The 23,571-nt window shown below is 43.1% G+C and overlaps 2 protein-coding genes across 13 annotated transcripts in view; one reads left to right on the top strand and one right to left on the bottom strand.

Moving 5' to 3' along the window:
- Window positions 1–117: 117 nt before the first annotated feature.
- On the bottom strand, window positions 118–8,577 carry PEX11A (peroxisomal biogenesis factor 11 alpha). 3 transcript variants are annotated; one of them, XM_025893261.2, is made up of 3 exons: window positions 8,372–8,564; window positions 4,076–4,191; window positions 118–2,058 (listed from the first exon to the last, which is right to left on the bottom strand). In XM_025893261.2, exons 1-3 carry the CDS (start codon window positions 8,425–8,427, stop codon window positions 1,487–1,489), a joined length of 744 nt encoding a protein of 247 aa, XP_025749046.1. In that variant the 5' UTR covers window positions 8,428–8,564; the 3' UTR covers window positions 118–1,486. The 3 variants fall into 3 exon arrangements, with proteins under 3 accessions (XP_025749046.1, XP_073738357.1, XP_073738356.1); XM_073882256.1 differs by lacking the exon at window positions 4,076–4,191 and having other exon boundaries at window positions 8,372–8,577; XM_073882255.1 differs by lacking the exon at window positions 4,076–4,191 and having other exon boundaries at window positions 118–2,240; window positions 8,372–8,465.
- Window positions 8,499–23,571, top strand: part of WDR93 (WD repeat domain 93) — a 46,497-nt gene continuing 31,424 nt past the window's right edge. For 9 of the 10 annotated variants that reach the window (XR_012375164.1, XM_073882248.1, XM_073882250.1 and 6 more), the window contains exons 1-5: window positions 8,633–8,931; window positions 11,831–12,172; window positions 12,795–12,987; window positions 15,478–15,542; window positions 22,684–22,762. Coding sequence is in view for 9 of the 10 variants with exons in the window: in XM_073882248.1 (XP_073738349.1) it covers window positions 11,873–12,172; window positions 12,795–12,987; window positions 15,478–15,542; window positions 22,684–22,762 (637 nt within the window). In the remaining variant the exon portion in view is untranslated. The other variant, XM_025893148.2, reaches the window with a different exon arrangement.

Raw genomic sequence — 23,571 nt, 5'->3', positions numbered from 1 at the left:
GGGTGGCTCAGTCGTTAAGCGTCTGCCTTCGGCTCAGGTCATGATCCCAGGGTCCTGGGATCGAGCCCCACATCGGGCTCCCTGCTCAGCGGGGAGTCTGCTCCTCCCTCTCCCACTCCCCCTGCTTGTGTTCCCTCTCTCACTGTGTCTCTCTCTGTCAAATAAATAAATAAAATCTTTTAAAAAAAAATCTCATTCACATTTATGGGAAATTTATTTAGTGTACATTTCTTTTCTCATTTCCATTCAGGTAAGTGAAATGGCTTTACTGATAGGACTGACATTGGCCTCCTACCTGATGGCATCTTATTTTTCTGCTTCACTTCCCTCAAATCAGAGGATCTGCAATCACAAATAACTCAACACCCAAGATGGGAAGTAGGACCATGAATAAATGGCCTTTTCCACTAGCCCCTTATTGCTCTTTTCCACTCCCTCAACCACCTCACCCATATGAAGTCTGATTTATCACAGAAAATTGTGATGCTCCTTCATTCAGAGTATTCATGAAATTTCTTAACTGCGTAACTTCCGATGAAAATTAATGTGGTAGTGCCCCAACTGTCATATGGCTTTAAATAAAAAAATCTAGCTGATGAATCTAGACAGTTTTAATTTTTATATAAACCACTAACAAACTTCTAAAAGAGGCTTTTTGTATAGGATTCTGGAGTCTCACACCTCCACTCAATCAGGAGGGCAATGAACTATCCTCGCAAGAACACTGAATTGGGAGGAATGAGGTGCTGGCTGGTTTTTTAAACCTGTTTCCTCATCTGTCACAGGCCACCCACAGGCACCTGTTGTGACCTCCCATATTATGTGTACCTCAGTCCTATGTGCTTCTGATTTCTGCTTACTCAATGCACTACCTGAAGTAACCGTATCTACCAGGCAGGTGCCCGATGCGTTTCTGATTCTACTTCTGGACAGAGGAAGGGCAGGACCGCCACGATGAAAGGCTGTAAGCCCAGCGCCCCGCCCCCCGCCACGCCCTGGCATGGGCCTCTAGGGAGAAGTGGTGTGGGGGGCTGGGGGCTTGGGATCTGGTCAGAGGAATAAGAGGCCTCTACTAGGTCTGGGAGAGGGCTGGCTATCAGACCTACGGTAGTTGTGCAAAAGCAGTGAGGCGCACAGCCCAAAGGCTGCTGTATGTTAATGCTCAATTTTGGGGGGCCTTTTTCAATTTTTATACATTCAGCAAACAGTAAGCTCCCACGATGAGCCTAAGAGATGTTCGATAAATGTTGGATGAAAGGAAAATACTCAGAAATTCAGAAGTCACTCCGGCCCTCTAAAAAACACATGTAAATTTTCATGCGCCCCCATCCTCCATTCTTGGCCCCACCTCTGCTCACGTCACTGGTCACTAAATGCTCATGTGAACAAGTCTTTTGCGCAGTATGACATGGTCTGCGCCTCATGCAAATGTCCATCCTAAGACGTTGTCTTTAAAGCAGGCACCAGTCTTCAGTCTGAAACCACTTCAGTGCATCTTCAGCTTCATCTGAGGATTTGCCACAGTGATGATGCCTGCTATGGAGGACACAAGACCCCCAAGTCCAATGATGCCAGGATTGGACTTATAGATCCCCAACTGGTCCAAGGGGTTCAAGATATCGCAGAAGTTCTTCACTGTGTCCAGGAGCAAGGGAGGATGCTTCTTCAGAGATCGGAATAAGAGAAGGAGAAAGGACTGGAGCCATTCTGTTTCCTCATCAGCCACGCTGTACCCAAGAGGTTCCTGAGACAGTGACTTCTCCCTCTTTGCCCTGTCATGTGCAGCCTGTTCCATCTGCAGGGAGATTTCATACAGATCCCTGGCCAGGCTCAGCAGGAGAGAATAGTAGTAATGGCGGGCAGCCCACAGGCGCCATTTCTCTTTGTTAATGCCAGAGGCAAGCCCTACGCTCCTCACCCAGAGGATGGTATCACAGACGAAATAAATCACACGGTTCACGTTGGCTAACGTTAGGCATAAGCGGGGTACCAGGTCAGTGGCATGAACGCTCTGCTGAGTCGCCTGCACAGCATGTAACACATTGCCTAATCTGAACCCTGCAAGAAGAACCCACAACAGTTAACAAATATTTAATTACTATGTTATATGAAGGCAGAATCCCTATATCAGGGTGAGAGGCCAGCACTGGTGTTTTGACAACTGACTGTCATTTGAGGCTCAGTCTTTGCTCAGGAATAAGGAAGGACTTTGCAGTATATTAAGGACACCCAAAATGATCCTGGAAGGCACAAAAGACAGTGACTCTTTAAATTTATCACCTCCATTCCAGTGAATACCTTAACATTGGCTTACAACATCCTTCAGGCAAGGTCAGTCATGAGTATGGATTGTGACATTTGAACGTTACCAGCTAAACATCGTTAGAAGAAAAGTGGTATAACATGAAGTCTAGATGCAACTTTATTTATTTATTTACTTATTTATTTATTTTTGCACATAGGAAGCTTTGATTCACTGTGGCTATTTCTCTAACCCAGATGCCAACATTCTGGAGAGTCTGATGCCTTAGATTTTATTTACTTTCCAGACAAAGATGGCTTTTCTTATAAAACACCATTATCATTTTGCCATTTCTGTGGTCCAAACCCCTACTGGCTCCCTACTGTTAGGAAGACAAAGTAGAGATGGTAGGATTTAGTGTCTGGGAAACCTATTAATATTGTCCTATGTGACTCCTAGTTGAATTAAATCAACCACTACATGGTATATCCTCATCTGACCATGTAATTCAATTAATCAGGGATGTATCAATCAACAAATATTTATTGAGCACCTACTAGAATGACTGCCTATATGACCATAACTATAGAATGAGTTATAGTCCTAAACATTATGGAGAATACAAAAGAAGTACTTTCCTTAAAGGACTATATCTTAGACTCAGCATATGCTCAAAAGTAGCTACCTTCAAGAGACTTACAATCTCAGGAGAATGTCTGGTATTATTTTAACAAAAGTAACACAAAACAGAATACGTAATGAATTATCCTGGGTTCCAGTTCTTGCTCTTGCATCAACTGGCTGAATGACCCTGGGTAAGTCCCTCCTGGACTTCAGAGACTAGTAACCTTTAAAGTACCTGTGAGTTCTAACATACTAAAGAATCTGAGAACTTCTTATCTTATCCTTCAAAGTCATCCAAAAAAGCTCACCCTACTCTTGACAACTTAAGTCTTCTGTCATTGACCTTCCAATACAATGGTTTGCTCATAACAGTTCTGAGCCTTCGTGGGGGGAAATCACCCTTCAAGAAGGCTCTCCTTCCCTTTCTCTCTAGCTACACCTCAAGTTCCATCTCCTCCCAAACCTTTCCCCCCCCCCATCCTAGCTAGTATATTTGGCACTAAATCTTATACATTATTTATACCACGTAATCTTATTTCTCTCATAAAGCTCAGCTCTATACCTAAAGTAGTTGCTCAAAAATAATTGTTCAACATTGGATTTCTACATTCCATTCTAACATCTCTGCCTACCTACATCTGATTCTTACCAAACAACTAAGATTCAGGCATGCAACTGTTACTAGAAGTATGGGGTTTCCCAGTGTGCTTTATTATTAAAATGAATTAAATGAGTGCAAGACACTGACTTCACTTTTGCCTGTAACATGAAACATCCCACAAACAGGCTGAGAACCACCCCTCGATTTCCTCTAGCAATCCCTCAAGAGAAGAAGGGGAAAAGGCAAGCTATTCTGTTCTAGAGAATACAAAGGCCTTCCACAAGCCAGAAGCTCATGTTAGGGATTACCAAAACGTTGTATAATTCTAAGAATTAAAGGTGAGCTAACATACTGTATGCCCACTGGCTATGATTAAGCAGAAAGATATGGTATAGCACCAAATGTGCACATAGGAGGGTGTTGGTGAACGGTCTGGAGCAAACATTCAATCTTCTTGGCCTGTCATTTCATGAAGGCAGCTTTACTGGTCAACTTCACCAAAAAACTTCATGGACTAGAAATTAATGATCTAGAAAGCATTTTGTAAATTACAGGGTCTGACGATTTGAAACCAGGAACCACTGTCCCTCAAGAGACAGGGTACTTACATTTACGGCCAGTGCTCACACTGGACTCCAGTTTCTTGAGCTTCATTACCACCTTCTCTTTGCCAGCTTTAGGCTCTAACAAATATCTAAGCAACATGCATGTGTATTGAGTGGCTCTGAAATGGAAAAAAAAAATGAGGAGAATGATATACAAACCAAACGAAATTTGATTCATGAAGTAAGGAAAGGAGAAACATGTGTTGCTAAAAGCAAAGTTTCCATGACAATTTCTCATATAAGTGGCTCTTACAAGAGCATAATTCTGCAACAGTCACTCCACAGGGCCAAAGGGTAGAACATGGGATGGAAATGTGACACAAAGGTAATGAAAGAGAACTCTGTAGTAATAGTGAACAGCCCTTCAAAAGGCCTGTCGTTGGCACAGAGAAATGGGTAGAGTCAAAGTGGAAACTGCAAAAAATCTCCCTCATGTTAAGTCTGCAGCGATCCATTCTTTATTTTCTCCTGTTTAGAACGATTTTTCAGATTTCTAAAATGAACTTTTTACGTATCACCACCTACTTATGTGATCGGACATACACTCAAACCAGAACCAAATGAAAAGTTCAGTTGGCACATTACTGAATTTTTTGTAAAAGGATCAAATACACACCAATACATGAATATGTATAGATATGCTTTTATATTTATCTTTCAAAACTAGTTAGGATTTTATATAAATACAGACTCCTGCTTAATACTAAATAGTCAGTAAAGTGATTATTGTTACAACTACAAATAACACTGCCTTACTAACAGCAATGTAACCCATGACAAGTTTTATGTCACATGATCAAACATCTAAATGCACCGGAGTCTATTTAACAAAGCGGGTGCCTGTTTCCCACAGGCCTGTAACTGCACTGGAATCCCTGCAGGCTACAGATATTATTCTCAATAAAAATGTGGCACATTTTCCAAAATGGTGAACTTGTTATTGGGGATGAAGTAAAAAAGATTATCTCTCTTTTAAAGTAGTTTCCTGGCTATAGGGCTCAAGCCAGTCATGCCTGTAAGTCCCCCTTTCTCAGATTTGGGCTAATAACAGGAATGTGTCCCAAACCCAGGTATTATTTTATGAATGCCAGTTAGTTTACAGGAGCTATAGATCACCACAGGGATTGGGAAATGAATACCATCTCAGATCTTGCTGAAAAGTATATCCTAAACAATTATTTTATTAACCAACCTCACTGATAAACCTTGCAGGGTACATTCTGAGCGCACTGAATCTGAAGCCTTCTCTTTAATGAAACTTGTATACAATGTGACCATTTAAAAAAATCTATCAAATTAATTACAATAGTGGTATGGCTTGGTCATTAAAATGGTGGGCACCGGAGTCAACTGCGTGGATTTAAATCTCAGCTCTGCCACTGTGTTCCTATTTTTTTAAAAAATATTTTATTTATTTATTTGACATAGAGAGGGAGAGACAGAGTGAGCACAAGCAGGGGGAGCGGCAGGCAGAGGCAGAGGGAGAAGCAGGATCCCCACAGAGAAGGGGGAGCCCGATGCGGCACTCGATCCCAGGACTCCGGGATCATGACCCGAGCCAAAGGCAGTCGCTTAACCAACTGAGCCACCCAGGCGCCCGCCACTGTGTTCCTATTAACCTCCTGCTTCAGTTTCCCCATCTGTGAAATGGGAATCATTCAGAGTATCTACCTCTCAGGGTTGTGATGAGGGTTAAATGAATTAACAGTGGTAACACACTGAGAACAAAATCTGGCATAAAGTTGGCTTCCAAAAGTCTCATGACTGGGGCTATGCGTACTGACTGTTTGTATCAGCACCAGCACACCCAGAAGAGAAGGGAAGCTGTTAAATGAAACCACAACCCTAACAATTTAGAAACCTGTATCTGTCAAAGTTCCTTTTTATTCTTTATTACTGAGCGAGAATCAACCAAATTTCTAAAAGAAACATCATGAACTAATTAGTATGAAAGCACAATCTCTGTTCAGTATTTTCAGTAGCATAGCATGTACCTTAGAGGTGCAGTTAGTTGTCTGGCGCTCTCCATATGGTACTTGGTTTTACAGTTCACAAAACTATTTCACACGCAGACTCTTGTAGGGGCCAAGAGCAGGCTGCCCCCAAATGTGCCCACTGATTATTTTAAATAAAAGTTACTTAAATAAAGTTACTTAAATGAAAGTTAAATAAAAGTTACTTAAGAAACAAACTTAAGAAAAAGCTTAGGCTTATTTTGCAAAGAAATTAGTCTTGATTTGGCTATCTTTGGTAAAATGAGAGGGATTATACGAAAAAAAATTATGTTTCAATAACACACCTTTGTGGATATTAGATTCAAATACAAGTCATTATAAACTGGACTAGATCCTGATTTCTTCTAGTTTCTTCCAATGCCCGGCTACAATTCTCCAAACTAATATTTTTGATATTTTTGACTTGAAGTCATTTGATAACTAAGACTGACCTTTATCCTAAAGCCCTGCAAACTGAATATGAACAACTCGATGTGAACTTCAGAAAAATCACAACAGCTCACACATGAGCAATCTTCATGCCTGGTGCTCTATGAGCCACTCAAAATGATCACCAGAGATACTCAAACCACAAACCAAGCAACTCTGTCAGATTGCCACAGTCTGCCCTCATTTTATGTAAAGATGCTTTAAACCTGACAACCAGAAATCCTCGACTGGCTACATTGAGAACTCCGAAACTGATTTATAATTTGATCTAATCATGAATCATTGTTTTTCTTTTGTTTCCATAGAAATGCCTTATTTATTACCTGATTATTTGAACCATAGGCCTAACTTTGAGAACACAGTTGCAACTCTGCCTCCTGAAATGAGTTTAACTAAAATGACCTATTGTCAGAACTCAGACACCGTTCAAGGAAATGGAACAACCTATCAGCTCAACTTTTAACATAAGAAGCTTCCAGGGAGGGGTGCCTGGGTGGCTCAGTCGTTAAGCGTCTGCCTTCGGCTCGGGTCATGATCCCGGGGTCCTGGGATCGAGCCCCGCATCGGGCTCCCTGCTTGGCGGGAAGCCTGCTTCTCCCTCTCCCACTCCCCCTGCTCGTGTTCCCTCTCTCGCTGTGTCTCTCTCTGTCAAGTAAATAAATAAAATCTTAAAAAAAAAAAAAGAAACTTCCAGGGAAGTTTCAGAAAAGGGGACTGTAGGGGCGGATGGTAGGCCACCCCAAAATGTGCCACTTGGGCATACTGATTATTCTAAATAAAGTTACTTAAGAGACAGCCAGTGCAAGGACACTCAGACCCTCCTCTGTCCCCCGGAAAGTAGGAAACGCATCTCCCATATGAAAAATACCCTCCCTCTACTAAGGAAGTAAAAAGACATCCTTATCACTAGAGATAGGAGCTTTAAAACAGAGAAAGTTGTAGAAACAAACCTCGTTACTTTTTTCCTAACCCTGCTCCCTCAGCCTAAATCCTGTTTAGGATGCCCGCCTAAATGAAGCTCCCAAACACCTGTTTTCTTTATCCTGTCAATTCCTCACAAATGTTATTGTCTGTTTGTCTAACATGTAGAAACACTGCCCGCCTGGGGCATTTCTCTAGGTCTTAATTTCATTACTGGGCCTCTGTGCACACACCTTCTGCCCCCCGCCCCCTCCTGTGAACCCGTAACGTGTAAACTTAATTCTTAGTCTAGTTGAAAGACCTTGAGGGTAGAGGGAGAATTTTTCCTTCCCTACAATCTCAATGAGGTAGACAGGGCAATAATAGAAGATAAATACAACTTCTGTCTCTCCATAAGCATTTCATGGGGTATTTGAAGCCACAACCAAGTGGCTGACTTCCCTGGCCACAAATGCCAACCCAAAGGTCATCTCAAAAAAAAAAAAAAAAAAAAAAAAAAAATCCCGGGGGACGCCTGGCTGGCTTCAGTCGGTGGAGTGGTGGACCTCTTGATCTCGGGGTTGCCAGCTCGAGCCCCACCTTGGGTGTAGTGATTACTTAAAAAAAAAAAAAATCCTTAAAAAAAAAAAAAAATCCCGGGAAGAACGCTGAGTGGAGAGGACCCGGTCTTTCCCAGGTTAGGAGAGCGCTGGTGGACTGGTCCACCGCGGTCAGGGCCTGGGCGGCTCCGGGGCCACACACCGGGCTGTCCGGCGGACGCTCGGCCGGACCGCGGGGTCCGGTCCGGCAGAGTGCCGGCGAGAAGGGCTCCGGAACCGAACTCCGTCCCGCCGCCGTCCACTGGGCAAGTCCCTCCTCCCGAAGCCGGAGGACCCGAGACCCAGCTCGGGTCGCAGCACCGGGAAGAGGTGGAGGCCGCGGGCACCTGACTCACCTGAAGAGTCGGTCCCGGCCCTGGGTTTGGTTGGTGAAGCGGATGAAGCCGTCCATGGCTCCCGGCCCGAGACCACGTGTCGCCCCGGGTTCAGTCGCGAGTCCTCATGGGTGTCGCCAGGTCCCCGCGGGAGAAGCTGAGTCTCCCCGCCCCAGTGGGGGCGGGCACGCCTTCCGAAGAACAACTTCGCGGGCTTCCGGTGGGGGCCGGAAGTGGCCGTTACTAAGGCGACGCCACGCTCCCGGCCCAGGTGAGCTGAAACTAGGCTTCCGGGCCCGGGTTCAGCGGTTCCCCGCGTGCCCCCGGACGCCCTTCGACATCTAGGGTCTCCTAGAGGGGGGCTCGGTGCGGGGGGGGCATATCCCCCGCCTCCGGCCTTCCCGGAGATCCTGGGAACTCAGGAACCCCATGCGGCATCCCGAATGGAGATTCCCCTGAGGTTTTGCTTGGAGACTTTGGGGCCTAATCCTTTCCCACTTCTGTACCTCCGTTTCCCTTGAGCAACACCAGCGCCAGGTCTAGGGAAGGAAATGGTTAGAGCAGAGAGAAGCCAATGCGTGGTATGTAGTTCTAGCATGAAGATCTGGGTAAAGTGAATTTTCTCTTCGGATCATTGAGTACTCAAAGAAGATTGCTACCTGAGGAAAGCCTAGAAGGGTTAATATGGACAAAGTGGAGACAGAAAGATTACGACGAAATTGCACCACTGAACGTTGGTTCTTTGGGGCTTGAAGACGTGGAATCCCACCCGTTCCATAGCAGTAATATTACAAAATATACCCCCTACAATCAAAAAGTGAGGTCACCTATTTTTGTGACCTTTATTCCCTTGGTCAGGCCTGCCCTTAACATTTGCAGGCCTCAGGGGAGGACTACAAATAGAGACCCACATACCATATGGTTATTTTTGATTCTATTATTTTTAAAATATTTATTTTTAAAGGCTTATTTTTATTTATTTGAGAGAGTGTGTGCTCAAGGGCATGGGGTGGGGGGCAGACAAGGGAGCGATCCCAAGCACACTCTCACTGAGTGGGGCTACATCGCAGGACCCTAAGATCATGACCTGAGCAGAAACCAAGAGTCAGAGACTTAAGGACTGAGCCACCCAGACACCCCAAAAGATTTTATTTTTAAATAATCTCTACACCGAACTTGGGGCTTGAACTCAGAACCCCAAGATCAAGAGTTGCATGCTCTACCGACTGTGCCAGCCAGGCACCCCCAGAGTTCATTTTCTTTTTCACGTGTATTTCGAACTGCTGCAGCTTTATTGAAAAAAAATTATCCTTTTTCCACTGAATTATCTTTGCACCTTTGTCAAAAATAAACTGTCCATACATATGTGAGTCTAATTCCGCATGCTTTATTTGGTTTCACTGATCTATTTGTGCATTCTGATGCCAGTACCACACTGTCTTGATTACTGTGGCTTTATAATAAGTCTTGAAATAGGTAGTATTAATCCTCCAATTCTGTCCTTTTTCTACGTTATTTTGGCTATTCTAGGTACTTTGCATTTCCATATGAATTATAAAATCAACTTCTTAATTTCCTTAAAAAAAAAAAAGTCCAGCTGGGACTATCATAGAGATTGTGTTGAATTTATAGATCAATTGGGGGAGAATTGACATCTTAACAAAACTGAGTCTTCCAATCACAAGCAAGGTATCTCTGTCCACTTATTTAGGTCTTCTTAGGTTTTGTGTATTCCTACATATCTTTCTGTTACTGATTTCTAAAATAATTTTGTGTGGTCAGAAAACATACTTCGTATGACTTGAGTACTTTTAAACTTATTAAGACCTGGCTTATGGCCCAGAATAGGATTTGTCTTGATAAATGTTTTATGTGTACTTAAAAAAAAGCTGTCCACTGCTGTTACTGGGTTGGGTGTTATAGAACACTCCTCTACTGTTCTTCACTGGTGGTTTCCTTAGGAAATCTGCTGTCATCCTTTATTTTGTTCCTTTATTCATATCTTTTTTCCTCTGGCTGCTTTTCAAATTTTGTCTTTACCACTAGTTTTGCTCATGATGTGCTGTGGTATAGATTTCTTTGTGTTTCATTTGCTTAGGACTTGTTTTTCTTCTTGGATCTGTGAGTTTATAGTTTTCATCAAATTTAGAAATATTTTCTCTATTTTTACAGATTTTTTTTTGCCTCTTCCTTCCTTTGGGGATTTCAATCACACTTATATTAGGCTACTTCAAGTTCTCCCACACCTCACTTTCTTCATTTTTTTCTCTTTGTTTCAATATTTCTATTGCTGTATCTTTAAATTTACTAATCTTCTGTCCATCTAATTTGTTTTGCTCTGAGAGCTTGTGATTAATCTAATCGAACGAATTCTTCATCTCAGACGTTGTAGTTTTCATCTCTGAAAGTTCAGTTTGGGTTTCTTGGCATCTTCCACATCTCTAGCTAACATTTCCTCTTGGTTTTTGAACATGTGAAATACATTTATAACTGTTTTGTCTGCTAATTCTAATAACTGTGTTGATGATGAGTCAGCTTCAGTTGACTGACTTTTCTCTTTTATTATGGCTGTGTTTTCTTGCCTCTGCATGCCAGGTCATTTTTTTTATTGCCCTGACAGTGCAAGACCCCACTGTGCTACAGGTGAAGCATCTTAAAATGGACCCCATGTGCCACATTAGATGTCTTTATTTAACTGTAATTTTGAAAGCCTTTTTATAATTTGTACAGTTTTGAATTGTATGAAGTTCAGATTACTTGTTCTTTTCTATGGACTGAAACGTTATGAACACATGCAGACGGGAGCTGATAAGTTGTAATATTTTTGTGAATGTTTAATTATTTTGACTTTGTGAGGATTTTGTTTTGTTTTAGTCTGTTTTTTTTTTTTTTCCTGAGTTTCAAACATTTCTGTAGGCCCTAGAAAAATCTCACAGGCCCTGGCACTCAGTCTACAGAACTCCCGGTTGGTAGCAATGGGTCTAGAGAGAAAGGACCAAATGAGACAGCAAGGGTTAAAAGTGCTTGAAGGGCATCTGGTCAGAGGCGAGGGAAAGGATGGAGAGCAGTCCTGGCTCACTACCCAGCTGGCCTGGGCACAGCCGCTTGCAGAGATGGAAGAAGGAGAAGACCTAAGTTGTAGGAGAGCGGTTGGATTCTAGTTGGAACCCAGACAGACACTCTCTGAGTAGAAGCTGGAGAAAGGCAACAAGGATGCCACATTTCCTCTCCCTGTGCCATAGCACCCAACATCTTGAGCTGGCCTGGAAGATGTGACTCGTTGATACCCGTTTCTGCTGATATCCTTATAATATGAAGATCATTCTTTAGTGATGTGGTAACAATCCTGTGATAAATAAGAAAAGTGCCAGTCTCTAGAATAAATAGTCCCCATGGGTTGTTGGGCTCGAGAGGATGATGTGCTGTCTTCTGGTAACTTCCCTTTTTTCTCAAAGTACCTTTGCTTGCTTCCTTTATCAGCTTTTCAGAGTTTCCTAGACATTCCCAGTGCCAGCTTCTGTGATGTCAATCCCCAGAGGAAGTCAAGTCCAGACGAGGTTCTCCAGTTTTATGAGAAAGGGGCTGCTGGAGGTGCCGTCCCCAACAGAGAAGGACTGGCCTAAGGATGATGAAGATGATTATGTCTTCGCAGACGTGGGTCAGGAGGTGGATTCCCTGCCACAGCCTTATCTCATGATCAACAAGATGGTGAACCTTCTGTTTGACAAATGTTGGGAAGTTATCCAGGAGAGGGATGCCCTGAGGGACGTTGAGTTCAACCGGACCCAGCCCACAACCTACCCTCCACTTGTAGAAAGCAAGGTATGGAGCAGCTGACCAGGAGTTCCTGTTTCCCAGTTGAGGGTTAATAAATGAAAATACCTGATCCAGGGAAGGAACTCCTACAGTGAACCTACTCATTAAGATAGGTGCATTTTTGAAAGGTTACTAGGCATGCTGACGTTGATTAAAATGGATCTAGTAATTACCTGGGAGGAATGGGTGTTCTGATTAGTTGAAGATTATGCAGAAAGTCTTTTATATTCTGTTGTTATTTAAAAATATCTCTGAATATATTAATCACTCTCTTGCTTGATGGTTGAGAATCTGCCAGTGTCTCAGCTATAGCTCTTTCCACAGCATTCTAGATGAAAAAAGTACAGGGAATGGGGCCACTTGTCCACTCATCACAGGGCTTGTGGTTATGGTTAGCGTTGTAAATGTGTACTTATTCTCAACTTACTTGTTTGCTCTGGCTCCTTTCTCCTAAAAGTAGAATGCTATGACTTTCTTGATTTGGGGGCAAGATATTTAGATGGGTTCTGTTTGGGGGTGATATTATATCTAGGAAGGGCCCACATGCCTCTTTGAAAAGTTAGCTCATATTCTTGCAGCTGGTGGCAGCTGAAAATAATTCCTTTTCTCTTTGTTTTTGTTTTCCCAGCTCAACAAAATGCCAAATTGTATGGCGATTTCCCAAGACTATGTCTTTTTTGGAGGAGCCAAAGGATTCTCCATCTATAATCTGTACAATGCTAAACGAATATATATTTGGGAGAAACTTAAAGTTGATGTCACTTCCATCTGGGCCACAGATTTGGGGAATGAAATCCTTATTGCTCCTGTGGATGAAACGGGTACATGTTCTTCCTCTTTTTTTTTTTAGCTGAATTTATAGTTATCTGTAGACTGTTCAGTTTAATCTCCTTTCCAGGTATGGGTGGGGCCAGACCTGGAGAGATCTCCTTGGTCATGTAGTATTAACTAACATCCACAGAACAGGATGGTGTGCCAAGCACTAGTCTAACATTGCACATAGGTTAGCCCATTTAACCTTCACAATGGCCCTAGGAGGTAAGTACAATTTCTTATCCCTGTTTTTCAAAGAAGCAACCAAGGCATTGAGGTTAAATAACTTACTTGAGGTAATGTAGAAGGTGAGTGGCGCAGGCAGGATGCCAACCAGCCAATGTGGACCCAGAGTTCACACCCTTTGGGCACTCAGAAATCCTACTGCTCATATAAACCAGGGATTGTTTCTTCCCCTCAGCCTGAGGATGAAACAGGGCCTCATGGGGATGATAGTACACAGAACCATAGACAGTGTCATGGAGGACAGTGTTTCTGCAGGAGAGTGACCTGACCAGATTGGCATTTTAGGAAGGACACTATGGTAGGAGCAAGTCAAAATGAGAGGCAGAGATATGGTTGTTTAGTAGTTTACTTGTCCAGGGATGCAATTCTGTACTATCTCCAAATAAACTTATCTTCTGTGAAAGAAAGAAAAGAAAGAAAGAAGGAAGGAAGGAAAGAAAGAAAGAAAGAAAGAAAGAAAGAAAGAAAGAAAGAAAGAAAGAAAGAAAGAGAAAAAGAAAGAAGAGAGAAAGGAAGGAAGAAGGAGGGAGGGAGGCGAAGAAGAACTGTTGCTTTCAACAAGGAGAGAAATTATGAAAGTCTGAACCGAGGCACAAGCTGTTAAAATGAAAGGAAAAATCATACTATGGTTGTGTAAGATGCTATCACTGGGGAAGTTAGGTAAGGGATATATGGGAACTCTTGGTACTATTGTCGAAACTTTTCTATAAGTTTGAGCATACACAGCCTTGAGGCAGCTAGAGGGGGAAAGTTGATACTCAAGAGGAGTTTGATCTAAAGATAGGAGTGTATTTTATCACTGCATTACATCTGCTTGGTTTCACGTCTGTGTGATCCTCAGTGTAATGCATGTGAAGGCGGAGACTGCCTTGGTTGTCCCTGGCATGTTTGTGGTCATGGAGCAGCTATCCCTCGGATGTTTACTGGGTTGAGCTAGATCTTCACCCACAGTGGGCCCTTTGCCTTTGCCTTTCTGGATTACGGGTGTTGGGCAAGTTAGGAGTGTCTTACAGCGGGCTTCAGGGCAAGAGGATGGGCCACGGTCGGCAGAGAGGACCCGGGAGGGGGAACAGCCTGAACATGTCAAGTCAGGGGTGGAGGAAGCCAGGAAGACTGAGTCAGCAGGCGCCACAGAGAGGCCAGGAGGAGGCTTAAGAATCCGTGAGCACACATCGCTCGGCATCAGGGAAATCCAAATCAAAACCTCCATGAGATCCCACCTCACACCCATCAGGATGGCTAAAATTAACAAGTCAGGAAACGACAGATGTTGGCAGGGACGCGGAGAAAGGGGAACCCTCCTACACGGTTGGTGGGAATGCAAGCTGGTACAACCACTCTGGAAAACAGTATGGAGGTTCCTCAAACAGTTGAAAATAGAGCTACCCTACGATCCAGCAATGGCACTACTGGGTATTTACCCCAAAGATACAAATGTAGGGATCCGAAGGGTACGTGCACCCCAATGTTTATAGCAGCAATGTCCACAATAGCCAAACTGTGGAAAGAGCCAAGATGTCCATCGACAGATGAATGGATGAAGAAGATGTGGTATATATACACAATGGAATATTATGCAGCCATCAGAAGGAATGAGAGCTTGCCATTTGCAACAACGTGGATGGAACTGGAGGGTGTTATGCTGAGTGAAATAAGTCAATCAGAGAAAGACATGTACCATATGACCTCACTGATATGAGGAATTCTTAATCTCAGGAAACAAACTGAGGGTTGCTGGAGTGGTGGGGGGTGGGAGGGATGGGGTGGCTGGGTGATAGACATTGGGGAGGGTATGTGCTATGGTGAGCGCTGTGAATTGTGCAAGACTGTTGAATCACAGATCTGTACTTCTGAAACAAATACCGCAACATATGTTAAGAGAAAAGAAAAAGAAGAAGAAGATAGCAGGAGGGGAAGAATGAAGGGGAGTAAATCGGAGGGGGAGATGAACCATGAGAGACGATGGACTCTGAAAAACAAACTGAGGGTTCTAGAGGGGAGGGGGTGGGGGGATGGGTTAGCCTGGTGATGGGTATTAAAGAGGGCACGTTCTGCATGGAGCACTGGGTGTTATGCACAAACAATGAATCATGGAACACTACATCAAAAACAAATGATGTAATGTATGGTGATTAACATAACAATAAAAAATTAAAAAAAATTCGTGAGCACAAGATGATAATTCAGAAAGTCAGATACAAAATTCCAGTTCTTCTTTGATTCATTTGTCTCTCTTACATTCTCTGTTTCAGGTATTGCTAGACTGTTTTATTTCTATAAGGATGGGCTTTTCCTAATCAAAGCCATCAATGAAGTGGTAAGTTCCTGTTCTTTCACCTAGAGCTGGGCCAAAGGCTGTAGCAAATGAAGTTTACTTTTACTATGGAGGTGACGACAGCTGTCCTAGAGTAGAAAGATAGAGACTCTCTGGACAGAGAGCCTCCTCTAAAATATCCAGTTTAAAGATCCCCCCACCAGCTGAGGGTACATGCTGAATGCTTTGGATTTATTTACCCTGTTGTCGGGAGAAGAAAGTCACTAAGGAACTCCAGTCCAGACTGAGCACCAGACCAAATATTCAGCAACTATTTACAAGTCCCTAAATTTTCCAGGCTGCTTCACATCCTGTTCCCTTGCCTGTGCTGTTCCCTCTGCTCAGAGTGCTCCCCTTGCCTCCCTACCTACTATGTGTGCCTCTTAAATTTCCCTCATTCCCTTACATTTCCTTTAAGACCAGCTCAGATATCTCCTTCTCTGAGATACTTTCCCTGAGATGCCCAAAAGGACCTGTTGTCTCCCTCCTCTGTCCACCCCCATACAGAACAGAATCTCTACCATAGTATTTTCTCCACCCTCCATACTTAGTTGTTTGTATGACTACTTATTCTCTTGGATGTAACCATGCTGAGGGCAGGGGACATGTCGTATTCACCCACGTATCCCTTGTTCCTAGCACACTGCCTGTATACTGTGGGGTCTCGGAAAGTGTTTTGTGAATTGATGAGTCCAAAAAAAAAAAAGAGAGAGAGAGAGAGAGAGAGGGATTGCTCAGAGTAGATTTTTTAATTGCAGTTTAACTTGTAAAAAATACCACTGATGGGTATACAAGCAAGTCAGTGTGGAAAATAAAGTATTTTCAACAAATGATGCTGGAATGCTAGATTAACAAGTAGGGGGGAGATGAACCTCCACCCTACTTTGCACCATATATGAGAAATAATTTGAGATGGATTATAGGTCTAAATGTAAAGGCTAAAAACATTATCCTTTTTGAAGAAAACACAGGAAAATATTTTAGCTACCTTGGGGAAGGCAAAGATTTCTTAGGACATGGAAAGCACTAAATATAAAAGAAAAAATTGATATTGGACTTCAAAGTTAAAAATTTCTTATTCTCATACCATACACAAAAATTACCTTGAAATGGGTCACATGTCTATCTGTAAAATCTAAAATCATAAAACCTCTAGAAGAAAACATGGGAGGAAGTCTTGCGACCTTGGGATTGGCAAAGAGTTTCTAGCTGCAACATCAAAAGCACAACCCATACAATAAAAAGTGATAAGTTGGATTTCATCAAAATCAAAAACTTCTGTAGATGACACTAGTAAAAGAATAAAAAGACAAGCAGTGGACTGGGAGAAAATATTTGTAAATCACCTATCCGATAAATGACTTGTATCCAGAACATGCGATGAACTCTCAAAACGCAAACTCAAAAATAAGGCAATAAACAACCCAGTTTTCAAAATGGGCAAGGGTTTGAGAAGAAAAGGCAGTTCACCAAAGAAGATATATGGAAAGTAAATAAGATGCTCAGCATCCTTAGTCATTAGGAAAATGCAAGTCAAAATCACAGTGAGCTACCACTACACAGGCATTAGAATGCTTCACATTAAAAAGAGTGACCGTAACCAGCGTTGGCAGAGATACAGAACAGCCAGAACTCTGATACACTGCTGGTGGTAAAGTACAATGGTACAATCATTTGGGCAGGGTTTTTTTTTATTTTTTATTTTTTAAATTTATTTAGGTAATGTCTACACCCAACGTGGGGCTCAAACTCACAACCCTGATATCAAGAGTTGCACGCTCAGGGGCGCCTGGGTGGCTCAGTCGTTAAGCGGCTGCCTTCGGCTCAGGTCATGATCCCAGGGTGCTGGGATCGAGCCCCGCATCGGGCTCCCTGCTCCGCGGGAAGCCTGCTTCTCCCTCTCCCACTCCCCCTGCTTGTGTTCCTTCTCTCATTGTGTCTCTCTCTGTCAAATAAATAAAATCTTTAAAAAAAAAAAAAAAGAGTTGCACACTCATCCAACTAAGCCAGCCAGGTACCCCTTTGGCAGGTTTTTTTTTTTTTTTAAGATGTTATTTATTTATTTGACAGAGAGAGACACAGCAAGAGAGGGAACACAAGCAGGGGGAGTGGGAGAGGGAGAAGCAGGCTTCCCGCGGAGCAGGGAGCCCGACGCGGGGCTCGATCCCAGCACCCTGGGATCATGACCTGAGCCGAAGGCAGCCGCTTAACGACTGGGCCACGCAGGCGCCCCTTTTTGGCAGTTTTTAAAAAATGTTAAACATACACCTACCATACGATCCGGGCGTTCCACCCCTTGATATTTACACAGAACTGAGAGCATATCTCCATACAAACACATGTACGTGAATGTTTATAAGCAGCCGCATGTATCATAGATAAAAACCGGAAGCCACCCAAATCTCCATCAGCAGGTGAGTGGATAAGCAAATTGTGGTATACCCACACAATGGAATGAACTATTAGTGCACGTAACAACATGGATACATCTTAAAATAATTATGCTGAGTGAAAGAAGTCAGACACAAAAAGAGTACACACCATATGATTCTTTTTTTTTAATTCAATATTATTTTATTTTTCCAGATTTTGTGAGGTTAGTGATATTTGCCAGCTTTTACATTTGTAAGTTGTTGTCATATACCTTCTCATTCTTTTTTTTCTTTAAGTTTTTTATTGTTATGTTAATCACCATACATCATTTGTTTTTGATGTAGTGTTCCATGATTCATTGTTTGTGCATAACACCCAGTGCTCCATGCAGAACGTGCCCTCTTTAATACCCATCACCAGGCTAACCCATCCCCCCACCCCCCTCCCCTCTAGAACCCTCAGTTTGTTTTTCAGAGTCCATCGTCTCTCATGGTTCGTCTCCCCCTCCGACTTACTCCCCTTCATTCTTCCCCTCCTGCTATCTTCTTCTTTTTTTTTTTTTTAACATATATTGCATTATTTGTTTCAGAGGTACAGATCTGTGATTCAACAGTCTTGCACAATTCACAGCGCTCACCATAGCACATACCCTCCCCAATGTCTATCACCCAGCCACCCCATCCCTCCCACCTGCCACCACTCCAGCAACCCTCAGTTTGTTTCCTGAGATTAAGAACTCCTCATATCAGTGAGGTCATATGATACATGTCTTTCTCTGATTGACTTATTTCACTCAGCATAACACCCTCCAGTTCCATCCACATTGTTGCAAATGGCAAGCTCTCATTCCTTTTGATGGCTGCATAATATTCCATTGTGTATATATACCACATCTTCTTCATCCATTCATCTGTCGATGGACATCTTGGCTCTTTCCACAGTTTGGCTATTGTGGACCACACCATATGATTCTATTTATATAAAATTCTAGAAAATACAGACTAATGTAGTCACAGAGAACATCAGTTTTTGCCTGGGGTGGGGTGGGAGGAAGTTGAAGGGGATGATTACCAAGGGCAGGAGGAAACTTTTGGGCGTGATGGATATGTTCATGGTCCTGTGGGGATGGTTTCAAGGGGTATACATATGTCAAAACATCAAATTGTACACTTTAAGCATGTGTAGTTGGTATATGTTATTAGGGATATAGTAATTTTTAAAAAATTAAAACTTCTCATCAAAAGATGTTATTAGAGTTCACTCTGTAGCAGGAGCTGACTGGAGCCTGAGGGCCTTGAGTGGCCCCACCGGTGCTGGTCAGTGACCCTTACACCCCAGGAGGAGCCTCACACCCCAGGAGGAGCCGCAGCCGATATCAGAGTGACCACAATCCTGAGCAGTGGGGCAGAGACCCAGCAGGGACCTCCACAATGGCCCCGCCCACACTGCCATGCCCCGACCCACGCCACCTGCCGCAGTGCAGGGAGCTGTGGCACCTGCTGGTGGGGACAAGGAGGTCATGGCAACAGAGGTTTAGGGACCAGTCAGATGGTTCCATGTGCAGAACAGACATGGTTTCATTAGCAGCAAGGACACCAAGCAAGATGTACTTGCATAGCCGACTGCCATAAAGAGTAACCCCAAGAAGGGACTTTTCGGTATGGGAGATAGAGAGATGGAAGAGTTTGATGTTGTTGGAGGAGAAAGTGTGCAGAGGCAGTAGGCCTTACAGGCCCTGGTGGAGTTCAGTGCAAGGCAGTAAATCCGCAGCAGAAGAGAACCACTGTGAACACCGTCCATGTCTAGGGCCATGGAATGACCAGTAGAATTCCAGACTCGTGAGAGTAAGGAAAGGAATGAGGGGTCAGGGAATGCCCCTGAAGGTCAGGCCCCACAGCATTGGGCCCAGCGCAGGCGACAGTCCCCACCTGCATGTGGGTGGAGACCCTGCGGAAGCCCATCACACCACACCAACCCTCCTGTGCAGAAGGGATGGAGCGGGTTGACAAGCAGGGTGCAGAAGCAGGTAGATGGGGAGAGAATAATGTTAAGATAAGCAGTGAGAGAATCTGTATCAGGGGATGGGCCCTTCTCACTGAAGACAGCCTACAGAGGACAGCAATGAATAGGAGAAGGAAAATCAAGGAGATGAGACCCAAGATCAGCAGCCACCTCAACCCCTCCACTTCTACTACTGATATAAATGCCCGGAAAACCTAGGCCATAAGATGGCAAAGGGACAAAAGCAGCTGAGAATTCAGGTGAGACTACACGGCTCCTGAGGCTGAGCAGGGCAGGGCTGAGCAAATGCAGGCTTACCACCTGTACCATCATGCACTTCAGTCAGCCAACAAGGAGTGATCTCGAAAAATAAACTATCTGGACTACACCAAAATAAAAGGATTTTGCGCAGCAAAGGAAACCATCAACAAAATGACAAGGCAAACTACAGAATGGGAGAAGATATTTGCAAATGACCTATCTGATAAAGTTAGTATCCAAAATATATAAAGAACTTTTACAACTCAACACCCAAAAAATAAATAATCCAATTAAAAAATGGACAGAAGATATGAACAGACATTTCTTCAAAGACATGCAGATGGCCAACAGACACATGAAGATGCTTAACATCACTCATCATCAGGGAAATACAAATGAAAAAACCACAATGAGATCTTACCTTGCACCTGTCAGAATGCCTAGAATCAAAGACAAGAAATAACAAGAATTGGCAAGGATGTGGAGAAAAGGAACCCTTGTGCACTGTTGGTGGGAATGTAAATCAGTGCAGTCACTGTGGAAAACAGTATGGAAATTCCTCAAAAAATTAAAAATAGAAATACCACATGATCCAGTAATTGCACTCCTGGGAATTTACCCAAAGAAAACGAAACACTAATTTGAAAAGATATATGCACCTCGGTGTTTACTGCAGCATTACTTAAAATAGCCGAATTATGGAAGGACCCAAGTGTCCACTGATAGATGAACGGATACAGAAGATGTGGTATATGCAGACACAATATAATATTACTCAGCCATAAAAAAGAATGAGATCTTGCCATTTGCAACATGGATGGATCTAGAGGGTATAATTCCAAGTGAAATAAGTCAGACAGAGAAAGACAAATACCATATGATTTCACTCTTATATGGAATCTCAGAAACAAAACAAATGAACAGAGAAAAAAAGAAACAGACTCTTAAATACAGAAAACAAATTGGTGGTTGCCAGAGGGGCAGGGTGGGGGGTGGGGTGGAGATGGGAGGATGGGTGAAATTGACACTCTGGCGGTAAGAAGTGAAAAAAAGACTGGCGCTGAAGACCTTAAGTGCTTGTTTTTCTACCGTTGACCAGACAGCTAAAACTAGTGGCATTATCTGCGGCATCTGGTTTTTATTTTTACTTAAAGATACCTCTTTTTGGTAATACCAAATGGGTTTTTCAAAAAGTCTGGTTTTTCTTGATACACCCTTAAAGGTTTTTAAATTGTTTCATATCTAGCCAAGTTGATATTTTTATTTTTATTTATTTATTTTTTTTGGAGAGAGAGAGAGAGAAAGAGAGAGCAAGCCTGGGGTGGTGGGGGAGAGGCAAAGAGAGAGGGAGAGAGAATCCCATGCAGGCTCCATGCCCAGCGTGGAGCCAGATTCGAGGCTTGATCTCACCACCTGAGCCAAAATCAAAAGTTGGACTCTTGAGCAACTGAGCCACCCAGGTGCCCCTAGCCAAGTTGAGATTTTAAGCACCTCATTTTTAATTTGTAATAAAACATTACAACTTGATTTTTTTTTCAAAAAAGTCAACAAAATGCAAACACCTATTAACAAAGGTCTTAGTAACAATTATCTTCATTATTATAAAGATACAATTAAGAAAATGAAAAAGCAAGCCACGGACAACCATGAACATTGAGTCTCTCACCTGGCCTGAAATTTGAGCAGATTTCATACTAGGGTTACAGTCAGTCTCTTCTTGCTATGGACTGAATGTTTGCATCCCCACAGAATTCAGGTTGAAAATCCTATCCCCAGTGGGATGGTATTAGGAGGTGGGGCCTTTGGGAAGCGTTTAGGTCATGAAGGCAGAGCCTTCATAAATGGGATGAGTGCCCTTAGATGAGGCCCAAGAGAGCTCCTTCAACCCTTCCACCATGAGAGGGCACCCTGAGAAGGTGGCAGGCAGGAAGTCTACAAACCAGCAAACGGGCTCTCCCCAGGCACTGAATCTGCCAGATTCTTGAAATCTGGAAATCTTGGCTTTTCAGCCTCCAGGACTGTGAGAGATAAAGGTTTATTGTTTATGAGCCAGCCAGTCTATGGTATTTTGTTATAGCAGCCTGAACAGACGAAGACACTGTTGTAGTCCAGCTAGAGCCTTTCTCCAACACCTGACCGGTTTTCAGTGTCGTATAGAACTGAGTTCGACTCATTTTGAATAACTGAGTGCTGGCGTAGGTCTTTAGAGTTTGCAGAGATGACCAGGAGAACAGATAGTATGTAATCACCACAATCATCAGGAGTATTTAAGAAACCAGGAAATATGTCCAAAACCTTTAGGCAGGAAATCGAAATTCCACGTCTTTATATACGATCTTGTCCAACTGCTGTACAAAAATGGGAAGTATGAAGCAGTTTGAGGCATCTTTTCATGTCTCAAGCTCTAAGAGGATTTATGTTCCCTGGTGCGACCCACAAAAGACCCTGAAACACATTCCTCTCCGTCGTCAGGCTGAGCTTACTCCATCAGCCCTTCTCTTCTTTTCAGGATGATGCCAGCAAGCAAACCACCTGTATAAAGATGGAGATCTCTCAAGGAGGGGACTTCGCAGCTTTCCTCCTACAAGGCAAGATTAACCGAAGGCTGATAAGAAGGTTCAGATTTGTAGTCTCTTCCAGATAACCACCTTTTTTCAAACCTTTTATTTAGAAACAATTTACAGGAGAGTTGTAAAGATAGGTACAGGGTTCCCCTGGACCCTTCACCCAGCTTTTCCAATACCAACATTTAACATGACCATGGTACATTTGTCAAAATCAAGCAATGACATTGGTATAATACTATTAACTACAGGTGGTGGGATTTTTTTTTCAGATTTTGCCCATTTTCCACTACTATTTTTGTTCCAAGGCTCAACCCAGGATATCATATTCTATTTAGTCATCATGTCTTCTTAGTCTACTCCGATCTGGGACAATTTCTCGGTCTTTCTTTGTTTTCATGACCTTGACACCTTTGAAGAATACCGGTCAGATATTTTGTACCATGTCGCCCAATTTCAGTTTGCCTGCTGTGTTTCTCATGATTCAACCAGGGTTACGGATTTGGGGGAGATGCCACAGAGGTGTCGTTGTATATTGGGGGTATGTGCTAGCAACATCACCTAGTTAATTGGTGTCTGCCAGATTCCTCTACTGTTAAGATACTGCTTTTCCCTTCTCATCCTGTGTTAGAAGCAAGTCACTACGTCCAGGTCACACTCAAGGGCAGAGGATTTAAGCATCCCTTCCTGGAGGCAGGAGAATCAAAGAATTTGGGGGCATATGTTGAAAGCACCACAGTAACTGATAAACATTTGGGGGGAGATACTTTGAGACTATGCATATATCCCTTTTCCCCTTAAAGTATAACCCACCAATCTATCATTCATCCTTG

This window comes from Callorhinus ursinus, unplaced genomic scaffold (assembly GCF_003265705.2).
Source record: "Callorhinus ursinus isolate GAN/ISIS: 27379988/994484 unplaced genomic scaffold, GSC_fseal_2.0 scaffold45, whole genome shotgun sequence".
Taxonomy (NCBI): Eukaryota; Metazoa; Chordata; class Mammalia; order Carnivora; family Otariidae; genus Callorhinus; species Callorhinus ursinus.
Note: the sequence above shows the minus strand (reverse complement) of the source record. Positions and strands in the feature narration are given on the sequence as shown.